This window comes from Strongylocentrotus purpuratus, unplaced genomic scaffold (genome assembly GCF_000002235.5).
Source record: "Strongylocentrotus purpuratus isolate Spur 01 unplaced genomic scaffold, Spur_5.0 spur5_scaffold_14, whole genome shotgun sequence".
NCBI classification, from domain to species: domain Eukaryota; kingdom Metazoa; phylum Echinodermata; class Echinoidea; order Camarodonta; family Strongylocentrotidae; genus Strongylocentrotus; species Strongylocentrotus purpuratus.
Window position 1 is genome coordinate 32,531,976 of NW_022145599.1, and position 16,928 is coordinate 32,548,903.

At 41.6% G+C, this 16,928-nt stretch overlaps 1 protein-coding gene across 1 annotated transcript; it reads left to right on the top strand.

The window, feature by feature from the left end:
* The first annotated feature begins 11,679 nt into the window (after nucleotides 1-11,679).
* LOC115923849 lies at nucleotides 11,680-12,612 on the top strand. The gene has a single exon (XM_030985231.1). It carries the CDS (start codon nucleotides 11,680-11,682, stop codon nucleotides 12,610-12,612), a length of 933 nt encoding a protein of 310 aa, XP_030841091.1.
* The last annotated feature ends 4,316 nt before the right edge of the window (nucleotides 12,613-16,928 follow it).

The following is a 16,928-nucleotide window of genomic DNA, read 5'->3' on the forward strand; positions in this document are numbered from 1 at the left end:
TAGTCAGCGTTCAGAAGTTCCTTGATGTAACTGTATGTGTACTTGTCATTCAACATATCTGAAGATGGAAAGTGAGAGTTTAATATATAAGTACATAGCTTTACAATCAACCTAAATGAACCCCCCCCCCCCCCAAAAAAAAAAAAAAAAAAAAAAAAAAAAAAAAGATACCACAAAAGTATCAAAATCGGCAGTTGTAATTCATATTTATATTTATATTCATATATATTTCATTTCCAACAGAAAGGTGAACAAAGATATTACTTTTTTTCAAACATGATTCATTTTTTCTAGAAACTATACAAATACACTTTGCACATAATAAAATTATTACGAAAATTTCCGAGGAATTAGGCACAAAATCAAATCAAAGTGAAATAAGGCACTAACTTTTTGAAAAGGGGCAATCGTAATAAAAGAAAATAATAATCATCAAAGGGGAATAGGGCAAAGAAAAAATTATTTCAAGAAAAAAAGGAAACTTCACAAAGTTGAAAATGAGCAAGGCAGAGTTGAAAAGGCTACTTACGGGGAATTTTTCAAGAGGCTTTTGTCATAATTTAAAAGGTACACTTATCAAACATTAAACTGGAACACTTATGGGGTAATTTTATTCATAATAACATACTAGGCAAGTCATCCCCCCAGTGAATCTCCCTATCCGGGCCGAAGGAGTAGCAAGCCAGATACGGTTCCCAAAACATTTCGGTGTCTCCTCGAGCCGTCATTGATCTCGCGAACGCAGTCGACACCGACCGCGGCGTGCTCCACAACATGATACGAGCTGGGTTCGATGAGGTTGCCATGGCTTGGTTTGCTCTGTCTCCCTTCACAATTTTACAATCAAACACAACGTGTTCTTGTTCGTTAATCTGTAAAAGAAAATAAAGAAAATGGTCAAGAAAAGAGAGGGAGTGATAAAGAAGGAGCTAGGTAGAAAGGGGGTAGGTATAGGGGTACAGAGGGAGAGAGAGAGAAGGTTTTGAGATGGAGTGGAGGAGGAGAAAAAAGAGCGAGAGAGAGAGAGAAAGAATGTGGTAGAGAGAGAGCGTAGGTGGAGGGGTACAGAGAGAGAGAGAGTGTGTGTGTGTGTGTGTTAGAGAGAGGGAGTGGGGTGGGAGAAAGAAAATAGCGCCCTCTCAATTTTCGAAAAATTCATATTTTCATATGTGTACAACTCAATAATCCTGTAACCGATTAAATGTAATAACGTCAAGATATGCGCTTTCTATAAACAAAAACAAAAAATGAATATGTTTATGGACAGCCAGGCGCGTACGCAGCGGGGGGTTTGGGGGTTGACCCCCCCCCCCCCTCAATTTTTGTTATGTGTGTGATTTTTGATGAAAACCTCCCCCCCCCTCAATTAAAACAAAATAATAATAAATAAATTTAGTGAAGAGTGCACAGTGAACACTTCAAAAATGGCGCTGAAGATTACGCTTTTTGAAAAATGCGCAAAATATTTAAAACTCGTCATAACTTTATAACTATTATAGCTAGCCCCATGAAACTTGGAAATAACATGTCCGAGATCGTCTGACAGTAAGTGCCAATTTTTGAAATAATTGATTGGGCTATCGAAAAGTGATGGCCTCAAAACATATTTTACCTTTCCTTTTGCGAAGTCCTAGTCACGCATGAATAATTAGGACCGTAATGGCCGCAAAAGAATCTCCTTTCATGTTATACCTAAAAGTGGTAGGCCTACCTCGTCGCAGAAAATGTCCACATATTTCCTTTAAAGTGCACACTCTTTATTTTTTTAATCATTCATCACCCACGCCGTTAGCATGTACTTTCATATCTGGGTATTGTTATAGATAATGTGATAGCTAGAACTCAATTAATTTTGTACACGATGTTGATGTTTTGAACGAGTTAGAAAACCCGTTGTATGTAAACAGGGGGACTGGAAAGGGAAACAGAGCGGTTTTATCAGTGCTTGGATACAGCCCACACGGGTAGCGTTATAGTGTTAATCTGCGTTTTAAGACCCGTTTGATCTTAAGAAATAATCACATTTGTCAAAAGAGAGGAACGAGTTAGAAGTAGGCCTACATCACGGATCACCTGATTCATCTCAACCACGAATTAAAGTCTAGTTATGATTATGATGATGAGGAGGAGGATAATAATCATAGTTTATTATTTTGGCGTCAGAGTCTGTGGTATTTGTACAGTTGTTTGTAGTGGTCTAGCGCCAGCTACGATGGAATGAGAAAGTGTTGAGAATAAAGATGGCTAACACCTCAACAACATAGACTGGACTTGTCATTGCTATGTCCCATATTTAACGTACTTCCAAGGTATAAAGTTTACTTTGCTATCATGCATCGCTGCACGGGGGGGGGGGGGGGGGGGGGGGGGGGGGGGGGGGGGGGGTCGATAGCAAGCAATCACAGTAACCCTCGCAGATCTAAACTATGATTTCTGGTATGACATTGCTCTTTCAAGCGACACAAGTATGGTGACTATTGTCCACACGGTACCACCAGTTAATCTCCTATCACCTATATGATCATATCCCACAGACATGTTATTCAAATTGTGTCATAATATAAGCTTAATTCGGCAAAATAAATCACTTACCAAAAGTACACCGCGGAGCGTATCACAATCATCTGTTAAGGATTAACCAGCTAGATGAAATATAATTATATTGCCTAGTAGGCTACTCGGATCACGTGAAAAGTATCACGTGAAAAGTATATCTTTGCCCAGTATAAAGTGCAAAGTATGTCCATTGTCATTTCAGAGTCATTGCTCAAAGATGAAAGTTCAAGGCCGTATTCAAACATACATGGCTACGTTGTTGATGTCCATGTGATGTTTACATGGATTGACATCTTTTGGCCGGGTGCCAGGACAAAGGTTCAATGAAATACTTTTACGCAGTATAAAAAGGATCTACCCCACAGGCCCGGATCCAGGGGGGCGAGGCCCGCTAGCCCCCCCCCCCCCCCGGCAAAAAGAGAGAGAGAGAGAATAGAAAGGAATAGAAAGGTTTTATTGAACAAATTCCATCGTCGCAGTCTTACAACTGAATTGCCATGCGTGGAATCACGCACCTACAAGAGAGAGAGAGAGAGAGAGAGAGAGAGAGAGAGAGAGGAAGGAAAAGGGAAAGGGAAAGAAAGAAGAGGATGAAGAAAAGAATCAGGGGAGGGGAAGTGGATACTGCGTGTAGGCTACTGCCAATCATCCGTTGTGCATACTCTCCTTGTACTGTCTAACTTCTTCTTATGCTTTTGAGTTGCATTCCCAAAACATGATGATTTACGTGTTAAAGCCTCTGTGGACGTTTCCGGGCGGCGTCATTGTTTTCTGCGGCACAGATTGGGGCTTTTTAAAAAAAAAGAGGTCTTGAGGTCTCTTAACCCTAACACTAACCCTAACCCGAAACCTAACCCTAAACTTTCCCATAGGCTCACGCACCTAACCCCAATCTGTGCCGCAGAAAGAAATAACGCTTCCGGGCGAGCAGATGCGCGCTAGTTTTCATTATGCCATCAACAAAATAAGAGAGAAGGAAGGAAAGGGAAAGAAAAAAGGAACAGAGGAGACAAAGGGAAGGAAATAAGAGAAAGAAGAAAGAAAAGAAGGGGGACATAAGTTGCAATTTTTCCGCCAACAAGTTTTGGATCGGATGGGAGGCCTTGCCCACCCCCCGCCCCCGCCACAAAAAAAGAGAGAAGGAAGGGGAAATGAAAGAGGAGAACAAAAACAGAGGGGAAAAAACTGGGGTAAGAGAAGGAGAGATTAGTATGAATTAATCCCGCCAACAGCGTGTGGATCGGGGGCCGGGGGCGGGGGCGAAAGGCCTTTGCCCCCCTCCCCCTCCCAGCAAAACCTAAACGAGAGAGAGAAGGAAGGGAAGGAGAAGAACAAAAAAGAGAAAGAAGAAAGGTAGGGGAGATCAGTTGCGAATTTTTCCGCCAACATGGTGTAGATCGGGGGGGGGGGATAAAATTTGATACCGGTGATTTACAAATGTTGCTGAAATGACGTAATTTTCCGAAATTTTTCTTCACTTTTTTAGTAAGTTTTACTTTTTGATGCGGTTTGTTAGAAAATGGCAAACTCCTAAATTTACAGTCAGGCAAGCAATAAGCTTATTGAGAGGCCTACAGGTCAGGGCCCGCGGAACGGCGGGCTCGGTGGCCCGCGAGCCCCCCCCCCCCCCCCCCCCCCCCCACACACACACTTAAAAAAAGTATATTAGAGAGAAATCGAAAGAAAAAAAGAATAGTGACCTGTCAGTGTCACAAAATAATGAGGTATCAAAATATACTAATCTGACCTTGATTAAACGCCTAAAACCCCTGAGGATTCCACATAGGGCCCTAGATGTTCATTTGACAGTTATCTAATGCCTAAAACCCCTGAGCTTCTGGGGCCTCCGCCCCTGGACCCCACGCAAAAGTGTCCTGCCAGTGTCACAAATAAGGTATCAAAATATTTTTGTGCTCATCTGACCGTAATTAAATCCCCAAAATCCCTGAGCTTCTGGAGGCTCCGACCCCTGGATCCCACGCAAATTACTGTCCTGCCAGTGTCACAAATAAGGTTTCAAAATATGCTCATCTGACGGTAATCAAACGCCCTAAACCCCTGTGCTTTCGGGAGCTCTACCCCCTTAACCCATCCAGTGGCCCTAAGGCGGACCCTAGATGCTCATCTGCCCGGACTGTAATTTATTGCCTAATCCTCCTGTGCTTCCGGGGGCTCTGCCCCCTGAACCCAACCAATGGCCCCAAGGCGGACCCCTAGATGCTCATCTGAACGTAATTTATTTCCTAATACCCTTGAGCTTCTGGGGGCTCCGCCCCTGGACTTCAAGGAAATTAGTTTCCTGCCAGTGTCACAAATAAGGTATCAAAATATGCTCATCTGACCATAATTAAATGCCAATACCCCCTGAGCTTCCGGGGCTCCGCCCCTTGACCCCGCCGGGGCTTTACCCCTCGGCCCTACGCCAATTTATGCTACGCTCTACCTAATCGTAAATACTTTAGCCTCCCCCCACCCACTTTGAAAAGCGTTCAAAGGGGCCTGCATGTAAGAGTGGGATGATGCGGATTTTTTCTTCTGCCCCCCCCCTCCCCTCCCCCCATCCCCAAACAGTTTTGCTCATATACGCCACTGCTGGTCACCGTTACGTATCAATATTCGGCTCGCATAATTTCAAATTTGGCCCCCGCCCCCCCCCCCCCCCCCCCAGGAAATCCTGGATCCGCGCCTGTACATTATGGAACCTTTCTAGAGGGCATCGAATGTATACTTTCTATGAATTTGATAAGTAGATAGATTCCCCCCCCCCCCCCCCCCATCATTATATCAGCGCTTATAAGTGAATATGTTGTCTTATAATTTGCAGACGTGGACTTAAATATCAAAATGTCATTTAAGAAAATTGAACATGTCGATCACCTAGCTGACGACAGTTATTTTACAGACCTTGAACCTGGTAATCGTCCTGGATATATCAGACTGTCCGCATTACGTCAGAGGGGTGTATATTAGTACATATTTTGGTTTTCGGTTATTTACGGCGAAACTGGCAGACATACCTTTGGAGAGGGAGGGGTGGGGACGGGGTCCTAGATAAAACAAATGCGAGAGAGCAAAGCCACAAAACGCCACCTTCCTTATTTCTTACTTGATCTCTTCCTCTATTATTTTGTTTGTTGTTATTGTTGTTGTTGTTTTCTATTTGAAGGGGGGCTGTCTGATCCCCCTTTCGTTACCAACACCGCACGTGTATGAATTATGACTTGTATGACTTATTTTACGTGATCAATACACAAATTAAAGTTCGCAATTAATATGACAGCGTATTTCTTGCTGGGGTTATAATAGCGCAGATGGGCTGACATGTACTGTGCGGAGCAAGGTGGGAGAATAACCATAATGGTAGATTTGAATATTTCCCCCTATGTAATTTCCCATGATTATCCAATCGGTCTCTACTACTGGTAGAACAGCAAAAGTTGTGTCTTAAAAAAAAATGGTATATAGGCCTATATATCGTTGAACTTAATTGCCCCAATAGCCCTAAAAGGGCTATTGCAAAAGGTAGAGGAAAAGTAATCCAAAAATGATTGGATTTGTTTACGTGAACCCGTTTTTAGACTGAGGGACAGCGGAGGGTCGGGAAAACAAACCTAAGAATAAGATAGCAAAGATGATCCAGTTATTATTTTGGCCAATGTCACCATCCCTCCCGGCGACGCCGCCCTGTAAACGTTTCCCACGATCGTTCTTTTCGTCAGCGGGTGTTATTGTACCATTAACTGACACAATATGTTGTTCCCCTAATTTTGTCTTTGCTATCATATTCTTCTTTGTTTCTTTTTTTCTTTCTCTATGATAATTATCAGCAACTCTGAATTAAATTCCCATGAATTAGCATGCAGAAATTCAAAGTCTTCTCAAGTAAACACGTAGGAATTTGCAATAGTAGTAAATTAACGTTCCTCTTCTTCTTGGTCGTCGTCTTTTCTTCTTCTTCTTCACATTTAGTGTTCTTCTACTTCTTCTTTTGAACATTATTTCCTTCTTCTTCTCCTTCCCCATCTTCTTCTTCTTTTCCTTCTTCATTTTCTTCTTCTTCTCCTTCTTCTTCTCCTTTTTCTTCTTCTTCTTCTTCTTCTTCTTCTTCTTCTTCTTCTTCTTCTTCTTCTCGAGTCCTCTTCTCTTCTTCTTCTTCTTCTTTTTCTTCTTCTTCCTCTTCTTCTTCTTCGTCTTCTTTCTCTTCCTTCTTTGACTCGCCGTTAGTACCAGAAAAAGGCAGCAAACGCTGATCAACATAATTATGATCCAACACTGTTTTCAGATTTCAATCTTCTCTCTTTTTGTATATAAGCCCCATTAATTGCCTCGCAACCACTCTTAGGGCAGTTCGGTCATGATTTCAGTTTGTATGGGCGATTGTTTTCACATTGACGAACTCCAAACTTTGCTTTTATGTCAGATTGATGACGTAGGTTAAACCGCTATTAATGATGTTCATTTGTGTATGTTTTGCCTTAAGATCTGAAATAGATTATCATAATGATAATTGCTTGTTAAATAACAGCCTCCTCGCAGTTTCATAATGGCGCCATAATGGGCCTGTCGTCAGAAAATTACGACTTACCTAATTGTCAGCGAAGGAAGCCTATGGGGCTTGTACCTAATGAGCAAATTATGTCTAGATTGAGATTGTCTAGAAGTGAAAAGTAGGCTTTCCAAATAGCGGATTTTTTTTCTTCCGGAGGCTTCTGTTCTGCCAGTGCCTATGATGTTTGGGCTGTTGACGCAAAATCTGGCATAGTATACTACATGTATGTGTATTTATAAACATTTACATATCCCAGAACAAATAGACTGATTTTTAGGTCGAGTATGTTATGAACGTAGCATCACATCGTCGTGTTAATTAACAAACGAAATTTTACCTCACGGTAGAAGATGATCGACTGTTCTTCACTTCGGTCTAAAATTGTCTGTCAAATCGTCATCATCAGTATCATCACCATCATAAACAATCAACATTCGTTATCGAACTTCTTCGGTCATCATCATCATCATATATGTAATTCACAACATTCACGTGTACTATCCATCAAACTAGATATGGTAGAAGACCTTATCTCTCTCTCTCTCTCTCTCTCTCTCTCTCTTTCCATCAATATAACTTATAAACTCATGTATTCTTGTTGCATCCACTTTTAGACTTTAGTTATGAAAAAAGGTCACAATATTCATAGAAAATATACAGAATTGATTCGCTTTTCGGTATAATGAAGAAAAGTGCACCTTTTTAATTTCATCTTTAGAAAAAAAAGGCACAGGTACTGAATATACATAAAACATAAACTAATGCTGGAAGATAATAATGAAAGGCCATCACATGGCCGAGTTTGCATAGGTACATAATATAATAACTTGTACAAAAGTCATAGCAAATTTTTAAAAAGTAACAAAGACATGTAGTACCATTTTCTCTAGTACTTTCCAAGTGATCGTACAAGTTACAAACTTAAAAGCAAAAAGAGAAAAGTAAAATGCTTATTTACAATTTCAGCAGATTTTGCCTGGTCTGAATCAAAATGATAAAGAAATGTTGACACTTTTTGAAAAGATATTTCCTTTTCTTTACAAAAACAAAAGAAGAAAAGAAATACGAAATAAAGATGAAGAAAAAATAAATTCTCTCTAAATTTTCAATTTCTTTGAACTTTTTAAGGCACATAGTGATTGCATAAAGCAATATTTACATAGAAAATAAACATATTCACAGCTGATTGAATATTTGTTTTCGTAATATTACAAGTAGAAACATATATTGAGCATATCATAATTCTTTTGTTACTGAACTGAAATACATTTAAAAGAGAAGACAAATCTCGAAGAATCAGTATTTCATGTGAAAATAACACAATGCTAATTTTTGCATCATGAATTTGTATACGTTTATATTTCAATAATTTACATCCCAATTCTTATTCAAATACATTAATATAAAGAGAATACACATAAAAAACATTTATGAAGAATATGCTTGCAATTATAAACTGTATACAATGTCTTTGAATTAGATTAATTCCAATACTGAACTGAACGAATTGAACAACTCCAGTACATTAATGTCCATTTATTAATCATAAGTATCATTCAAGTAAACATTGGAAGTTCATGTCGATTACTGTTGTACTCTCTAGACTGATTTTACTCTATCAAAATCAAGGGTCATTCAGTCAATTCATAATTTGTGCCAACTAGATAGATATCAAATGAATTTCTTGAGCAAATATCAAAAAAATTTACAAGTCTTTAGTACAATACATACACTTCATTTGACATTTGCGTCTGTTCATAATTCGATGTATAATGATTGTGCTAATCGAAAGTCACTAAGCCCAATGATTTGTACTTCAAAGTCGTCGTCCGCCACACACACAAAGCACCATTGATACGGATTGATTAAGCACTCAACATCTGGAATGTAAAATTGATATGGAATGCTAATAAAATCTCTTCTTTTTCCTCATTTAACAGAAAAATCTTCTTCTCAAAACTTTACAAAATATTGTATTTCTGATCTGAAACACAAAGATTAATGATGAATAATGCAATGTTCGGTGCCATATGAATGATTGGTGGAACATAGATGCGCACACACATGAAAATAGGTAATCAATGTATTATAAGCCTAACCAAAGTATACGAAACAACACAATATGACATCAGATGAGCATTGTATGTTTGCCAAATGGTAAGGCTCAAATGCAATAATTGTGATTTTCTTTTCTTTTTAAGCCCCACTGTACTACTTGTAGCTGATTGCTCCCTCTATATAGAAAACAATGCCTAATCGGTGACCATTGGTCCCCCATGATCCTCTTTTTCTAATGTTAATTGAGAGCTGAGTTGATGAGATAGCCACCTGTTAGTGACCACCCTGGGTGGTCTAATTTATCCTAGCTAAACTAGTACAGAAGGCCTTTTAAATTTGTTATCATGGGGTGGATTAGTCCTCAAAAAAAGGACAGTTGGTTTTTCTTTTAAAAAAGTTCTTTAACAAACTATGAAACTTTTTTTAAAGGAGGTAGATGTCCAGATAGGAAATATAGTTGGTTGTTCAAAAGATCATCACTTCATTGAGCAACCAAAATCTCAATATATTGACTAGTGTGAAAACAGATGTATGACCAACAGTTGATTTATGGACTTTAATTCTGTTCTGTAGGATCTGAGCCAATTTCAAATTATTTGTTGTCGACACAGCTTTTAAAGGCCCACTGCACTACTTGTAGCTACTTGGGCCCTCTCTATATTAAACAATGCCTAATCGGTGACTATTGGTCCCCCATGATCCTCTTTTTCTTATATTAACTGAGAGCTGTGTTGATGAGATAGCCACCTGTCCAGTGACCTTGCAGGGCAGTCTAATCCCTCCTATGAACTAGTACTGATAAGCTTTAACAACTCGTTTGGTAAGCAAAGTATTTGTGACCACCCAAAAAATCAAAACATCCAGTTGAACCACAAGGGGTTTTAACATGTGAATTGGACAGATTTGAATTTTCGATGTTTAAAAATTGGCGGCTGGTTTGAATTTGAAATAAGATGTTGAAAATCAGTGAATGTAATTCATTCTCAATCAAAATTATTTGTAAAATTGTCATTATACACATTTGTTTGAAATATATGCTTCAAAATGTCATTAGTGACAAATGACAGTATTTGTTATAAGCTACTGAAATCCTTGCTTCTGATTGGTTATCAGCAGATTTGTCACTGATTTTTGTCGTTGAAAAGAGGCTTTGTGAAACACCCCCTGGACTCGAACAACAAGAGACTTTGAGCTTCGACCACATCTTGTTCCTACACCTTTCTAGAGTCAATCTACCATATTTGAATTGTTTGATAACTCCACTACAGATGTTGTATGTACACACAATGTAACTTTATTCTTTACAAATAAAAAATGACCTAGAAATTGTTGATGACCTCTGCTAAGAACTTTCAGTGTCATTTGTTTAGAACAGAACGTTCCAATCCTCTTTATATGAATGCAAAATGATATGAAAGCTCTCTTTGTGCAAAGCCAAACATTCCTGAGACTGTAAAAAATAAAAACTCATCAAATGAAAGAGCATACATTGATACACCTGCACATAGGATGAAAGAAGAGAGCTAGTATAAAAATAAAAAATTAATCTATCAAAATGAAAATCATACATTCAGGTAGCCTTGATAAATCTTCAGCATCACAAAAACTCAGAATTAGGCAACTCTGACAACACGTCACGGTACAAAACATTTGAGAACAATATAATTAAATGATGAATTTCCTTGAAAGGAATACAATACATGTATATCAAAAAATTGTGTTATCGCAGCAAAATACAAATTTGATACCAAATGACACTGTAGTGACTTGAACTTTACAAAGGTCACAAATGTTTATCAACATTGTACATAGCCAGCATTTTAAACATTCCTTTTGTTAGTACTTTACGTTCAGCCAGCTTCAATAACAATAACAATTTACAGCTGCACATTCTACATATTCTCTGAGTTAATTTCATCCATGGAACCACCCAGCAACAAGAGTGTTATTTTAGTTACTCCAATCGGATCGCACCTTATTGTTTTAATAAGCCAATCATCACACTTTTAGCGCACTTGGATAAGTCTCCACACACGGTTTTTACTCACTTCTCCTGTCTTCAGTTTTCATCATCGGACGTGTTTTATATAGGACGTTTTCGGATTATTCAACAGGCTTCTTCTCATTAGTTTCCACGTTAATAGCGAGTTTCATCATCATCATTTTATTTGAGGACTAAATCGCAAATTAGATTTGTCTTCTATTTAATTTCGGGAAGTGTGAACTGTAAGGTTGTGTGCCTTCATCATATTCGCGTTTCGCTAGCTAGCTAGTCGCGCTCCACGTGCTGATTCTTCACTTCGCTTTATCGCTCTATTCTTCCTCTCCATGATTCGCCTTCCAGTTTCTTTCTATACTCGAGATATCAACGCTGAGGATTATTATTATCGGTAAGAATACTCATTTAGTTTCTACACAACATTTATTCCTACATTGGTGACCCCGAATTTTTTGTTCTTCTACGAGCGATATTTTCTTTTGTGTGTATGATGACGACGACATCACCGTCAACGGAAATGCCCGACTCCGACCCCGCCGCGGCCGCGACGGCACCGGGCAGTACCGGGCCAGCTGTTACTGCTTTTGGACTCAAGTTACCGCCGTACTGGCCGGGCGATCCGGCACTCTGGTTCGCCCAGGTGGAGGCGCAGTTTTTGACGCGGGCTATTACGCGACAAGAGACTAAATTTGCACATGTCATCAGCTCATTACAGCCTGAAGTAGCACAGGAGGTCAGGGACTTCATCATTGCTCCCCCGGCTAAGGATCGCTATGACAAACTGAAATCTGAACTCGTCAAACGAACTGGCGTTTCCGAACAGAAGAGAATTCACCAGCTTCTTAATGCGGAAGAGTTAGGTGACCGCAAGCCTACTCAACTTCTTCGTAGAATGCGGCAACTACTAGGAGAATCCACTTTAGAGGAAGGGATTTTGAAGCAGCTTTTTCTACAACGCCTACCGAATAATGTCAGAATTATTCTTGCTTCGTCATCCGACTCTGTCTCCATCGAACAATTGGCGGAGTTGGCGGATAGAATCTTGGAGATTTCTTCCCCATTTTCTGTGTCTGCTGTAGAGTGCACGCCTGCTAGTACTACTGTTTCCTCATCACCGCCACAAGTTTCTGCGGAGGTTCAACAGCTTTCCAGGCAAGTCACACAACTCACAGCACAGGTGCAAGCTCTGACTTCTTCCCTCCAGGAGGATCGTCGTAGTCGAAGTCAGCATCGAGGTGCATCTCATCCACCTCGACGTCCTTCCAGCTCTAAGAGTCCACGGAGACAACAGCATCATCAAGGAGCTGAGTGCTGGTATCACTGGACTTATGGTGACAGAGCTCGCAAGTGTGTGAGCCCGTGCTCGTCCAGCCGCCGACATTCGACATCGCATTCGACACCTTCAACCTCGCAGTCATACCCTCAGGGAAACGACCTAGCCAAGGAATAGCGGCGACAAGTTCCCTTGGCGACAAACCTCATAGTCGTCTTTTCTTCATTTTTGATAAGAACTCAGGCAAGCGTTTCCTGGTTGACACAGGAGCCGAAGTGAGTATTTTTCCCCAGTCACTGTTGGAGAAATCTCAATTTTCATCGGTCGGAGCGTCGAAGATCCAACTTCAAGCAGTCAATCATTCGCCGATCAACACTTTCGGTGAGCGATCTTTTACTTTGGATCTTGGGTTGCGACGAGTGTTTCGCTGGATTTTTATTGTCACGGATTTGAAGACGCCTATATTAGGAGCGGATTTTCTTACTAACTTTGGTTTACTCGTCGACGTGAAACATCGCAGGTTGATCGACACTAAAACCAATCTTAGTGTGTGTGGATTCGGCTCCTACACTGGAACTATCAGTCCCATGTATGTGAGAGGGGTTTCTGATGACCGCTTTCACGTTCTCCTCCGCAGCTACCAGGACATTACTCGCCCGGTATACAAGCCCGACGGTGTGAAGCACGGGACTACTCATCATATCCAGACACGAGGTCCCCCTGTTGCAGCTCGTCCTCGGCGCCTCGCTCCTGATCGTCTTAGAGTAGCTAAGGCCGAGTTCGACCACATGTTAGACCTGGGCATTATTCGCCCTTCGGACAGTAATTGGGCTTCTCCACTCCATATGGTCCCAAAGAAGACCCCAGGTGACTGGCGACCTTGTGGGGATTACCGCGCCCTCAACTCTCGGACAACTCCTGATTGTTACCCGATACCCCACCTACAAGATTTCTCATCCTGCCTCAGTGGTAAGACGATTTTTTCTAAGATTGATTTAATTCGTGCTTATCACCAGATCCCAGTCGAGCCGTGTGATATCCCAAAGACTGCAATAACCACTCCATTCGGACTTTTCGAGTGGGTTCGCATGCCCTTTGGACTTCGAAACGCTGCTCAGTCTTTTCAACGGCTGATGGATGAAGTTGTTCGTGGTCTCCCTTTTGTCTTTGTGTACCTCGACGACCTGCTCGTTGCTAGTACTACGGATGACGAACATGTGACACACCTCCGCCTACTTTTTGATCGACTTCGTGAGTATGGCATTGTCATCAACACTTCCAAGTGTCAGTTTGGTGTATCTTCATTGACTTTCTTAGGCCACCACGTGGATCAGCATGGTATCTGTCCTCTCAACGACAAGGTGGAACACATCCGGAAGTTCCCTACTCCAACTTCACTCACTACACTGAGAGAATTTCTTGGTCTCATGAACTTTTACAGACGTTTTATTCCTCACTGTGCTGATGTGCTCCAACCTTTGACAGATCTACTTAAAGGCAGGAAGAAGAAGAAAGAGTCTATCACACTCAATGAAGCTGAGCTCTTAGCTTTTAATCGAGCTAAACAGGACTTAGCTGACGCTTCTATCCTTGTGCACCCTCGATCTGGAGTTCCTCTCTGTTTACTCGTCGATGCATCAGACTATGGTGTAGGTGGAGTGCTCCAACAGTTAGTGGACAACACTTGGCAGCCACTCGCTTTCTTTTCCAAGCGACTCCAGCCGGCAGCAACTCGGTACAGCACGTTTGGACGCGAGCTGCTCGCTGCCTACCAGAGCGTGAGACATTTCCGCCATATGCTCGAAGGCCGGACTTTCACCATCTTCACCGATCACAAGCCCCTCACCTACGCTTTGCAGGCTAAGCCGGGCAGACACTCACCCCGAGAGATTCGACACCTAGATCTCATCTCACAGTTCACCTCTGATATACGTCATATCAGTGGTAAGCACAACACTGCAGCCGACGCCCTCTCTCGCCTGCCTATCAGTGCCGTCGACTCAACTTCCATTGTCGATTTTGCTGCCTTAGCTCGATCACAGAAGGATGATGAGGAGTTTGCCGACTTGTCAGACACTTCGCTCAAGCTTGAGTCGATACCACTTCCAGGCACACTCACCACTTTGCTTTGTGACATTTCCACTGGGAGTGCCAGGCCTCTAGTGCCAGTTTCGCATAGGAGAACAATTTTCAATTCACTCCACGGATTATCACACCCTGGTGCTAGAGCAACTCAGAAGGTGATAACAGAGCGTTTCATTTGGCCGGGAATCAAGCGCGACATCAGGAACTGGACGCGTACCTGTCTGGAGTGTCAGAAGTGTAAAGTTCATCGACACACCAGAGTACCTTTGGGCACATTTGCATCCCCAGATGCTCGATTCTCGCATGTTCATATAGACCTCGTGGGTCCACTTCCTCCTTCGGAAGGTAATAGCTATCTTTTGACTTGCGTTGATCGCTTTACCAGATGGCCAGTAGCTATTCCGATCCCGGACATTACTGCGGAGACGGTAGCACGGACTTTTGTGGCCAGATGGGTGGCGAATTTTGGCACACCGGCAACAATCACTACAGACAGGGGGAGACAGTTCGAGTCCGCCCTTTTCCTCGCCCTCACCAACCTACTCGGCACTACTCGTATTCGGACGACTTCATATCATCCAGCCTCGAATGGGTTAGTAGAACGCCTACATCGTCAGCTCAAAGCTTCGATCAAGACATATAACACTGTACGCTGGACTGAAGTGTTGCCCCTTGTACTATTGGGGATACGCACAGCTGTCAAGTCCGACATTGGATGCTCCTCGGCTGAGTTGGTGTTTGGGACAAGCATTAGGTTGCCTGCCCAATTCGTAGAACCGACGAAGCCAGACACAGACATTGATCCGGCGAACTATGTACATAGACTGAAAGAGCTGATGAGTAAGCTACGCCCCACCCCTCCTCGCAAACAACGACATGCTAGTACCCAGATTCATGCTGACCTTCATTCTGCTAGCCATGTATTTCTACGCCAAGATGCAGTCAGGAAACCCCTAGAACCGCCCTACAGGGGTCCATTCCCAGTTCTCCGCCGTACTGACAAGTTTTTCTCCATTGACATTAATGGTAAGCGTGAGAACGTCAGTGTAGAACGTTTAAAGCCTGCATTTTTAGAGGATTGCGCAACTCCGGAGATCGCACCACCACACGACGATATCCCGTCATCATCGACCATGGTTCGGCCTCCACGCGTAGATCCCCCATCATCGTTGGTCGCAGATCGACTGCCAAGCTCTGCTTCTACCCCGCCTGTCGAGCCGCGAAAGACGCGATCCGGCCGGCATGTCAGGTGGCCAGCACGCTACGTGGAATGTTTTGGTTATGGATGAAGACAATTATATTGCCATCTTGGATTCAAGCTTATTGCGATTGTTGCGACATCGTCTCATATGTATTTGCTGTAAATATATTTCTTCTACATGTATTTTGGACAGTACCATTTTATCGATTGCTACTCATTCTATCTCGCATCACTCTTGGGGGGTGCTAGATGTAGTGACTTGAACTTTACAAAGGTCACAAATGTTTATCAACATTGTACATAGCCAGCATTTTAAACATTCCTTTTGTTAGTACTTTACGTTCAGCCAGCTTCAATAACAATAACAATTTACAGCTGCACATTCTACATATTCTCTGAGTTAATTTCATCCATGGAACCACCCAGCAACAAGAGTGTTATTTTAGTTACTCCAATCGGATCGCACCTTATTGTTTTAATAAGCCAATCATCACACTTTTAGCGCACTTGGATAAGTCTCCACACACGGTTTTTACTCACTTCTCCTGTCTTCAGTTTTCATCATCGGACGTGTTTTATATAGGACGTTTTCGGATTATTCAACAGGCTTCTTCTCATTAGTTTCCACGTTAATAGCGAGTTTCATCATCATCATTTTATTTGAGGACTAAATCGCAAATTAGATTTGTCTTCTATTTAATTTCGGGAAGTGTGAACTGTAAGGTTGTGTGCCTTCATCATATTCGCGTTTCGCTAGCTAGCTAGTCGCGCTCCACGTGCTGATTCTTCACTTCGCTTTATCGCTCTATTCTTCCTCTCCATGATTCGCCTTCCAGTTTCTTTCTATACTCGAGATATCAACGCTGAGGATTATTATTATCGGTAAGAATACTCATTTAGTTTCTACACAACATTTATTCCTACAACACAATGCAAATTTTATCATTGAAGTGACAGAATTAAGAGAGAACTGGAAGAGTTTTGACTTATATCATTACACAGATTTAACACTCTTAAAGGGGAGGTCTACCCTCATATTAAATTGGTTTTAATAGAAGAAGAAAATGAGAGGAACAGGTCAGAGAAGGTTTGAGCAATTATCTGAATAAAAAAGTAACAAATTTTGAACTCACGATCGATCAAACACAAATTGGCTACTCTGTGACGTATCTTACGAGCTCCCCTCCCATTTGCTCTGTTCCTCTCA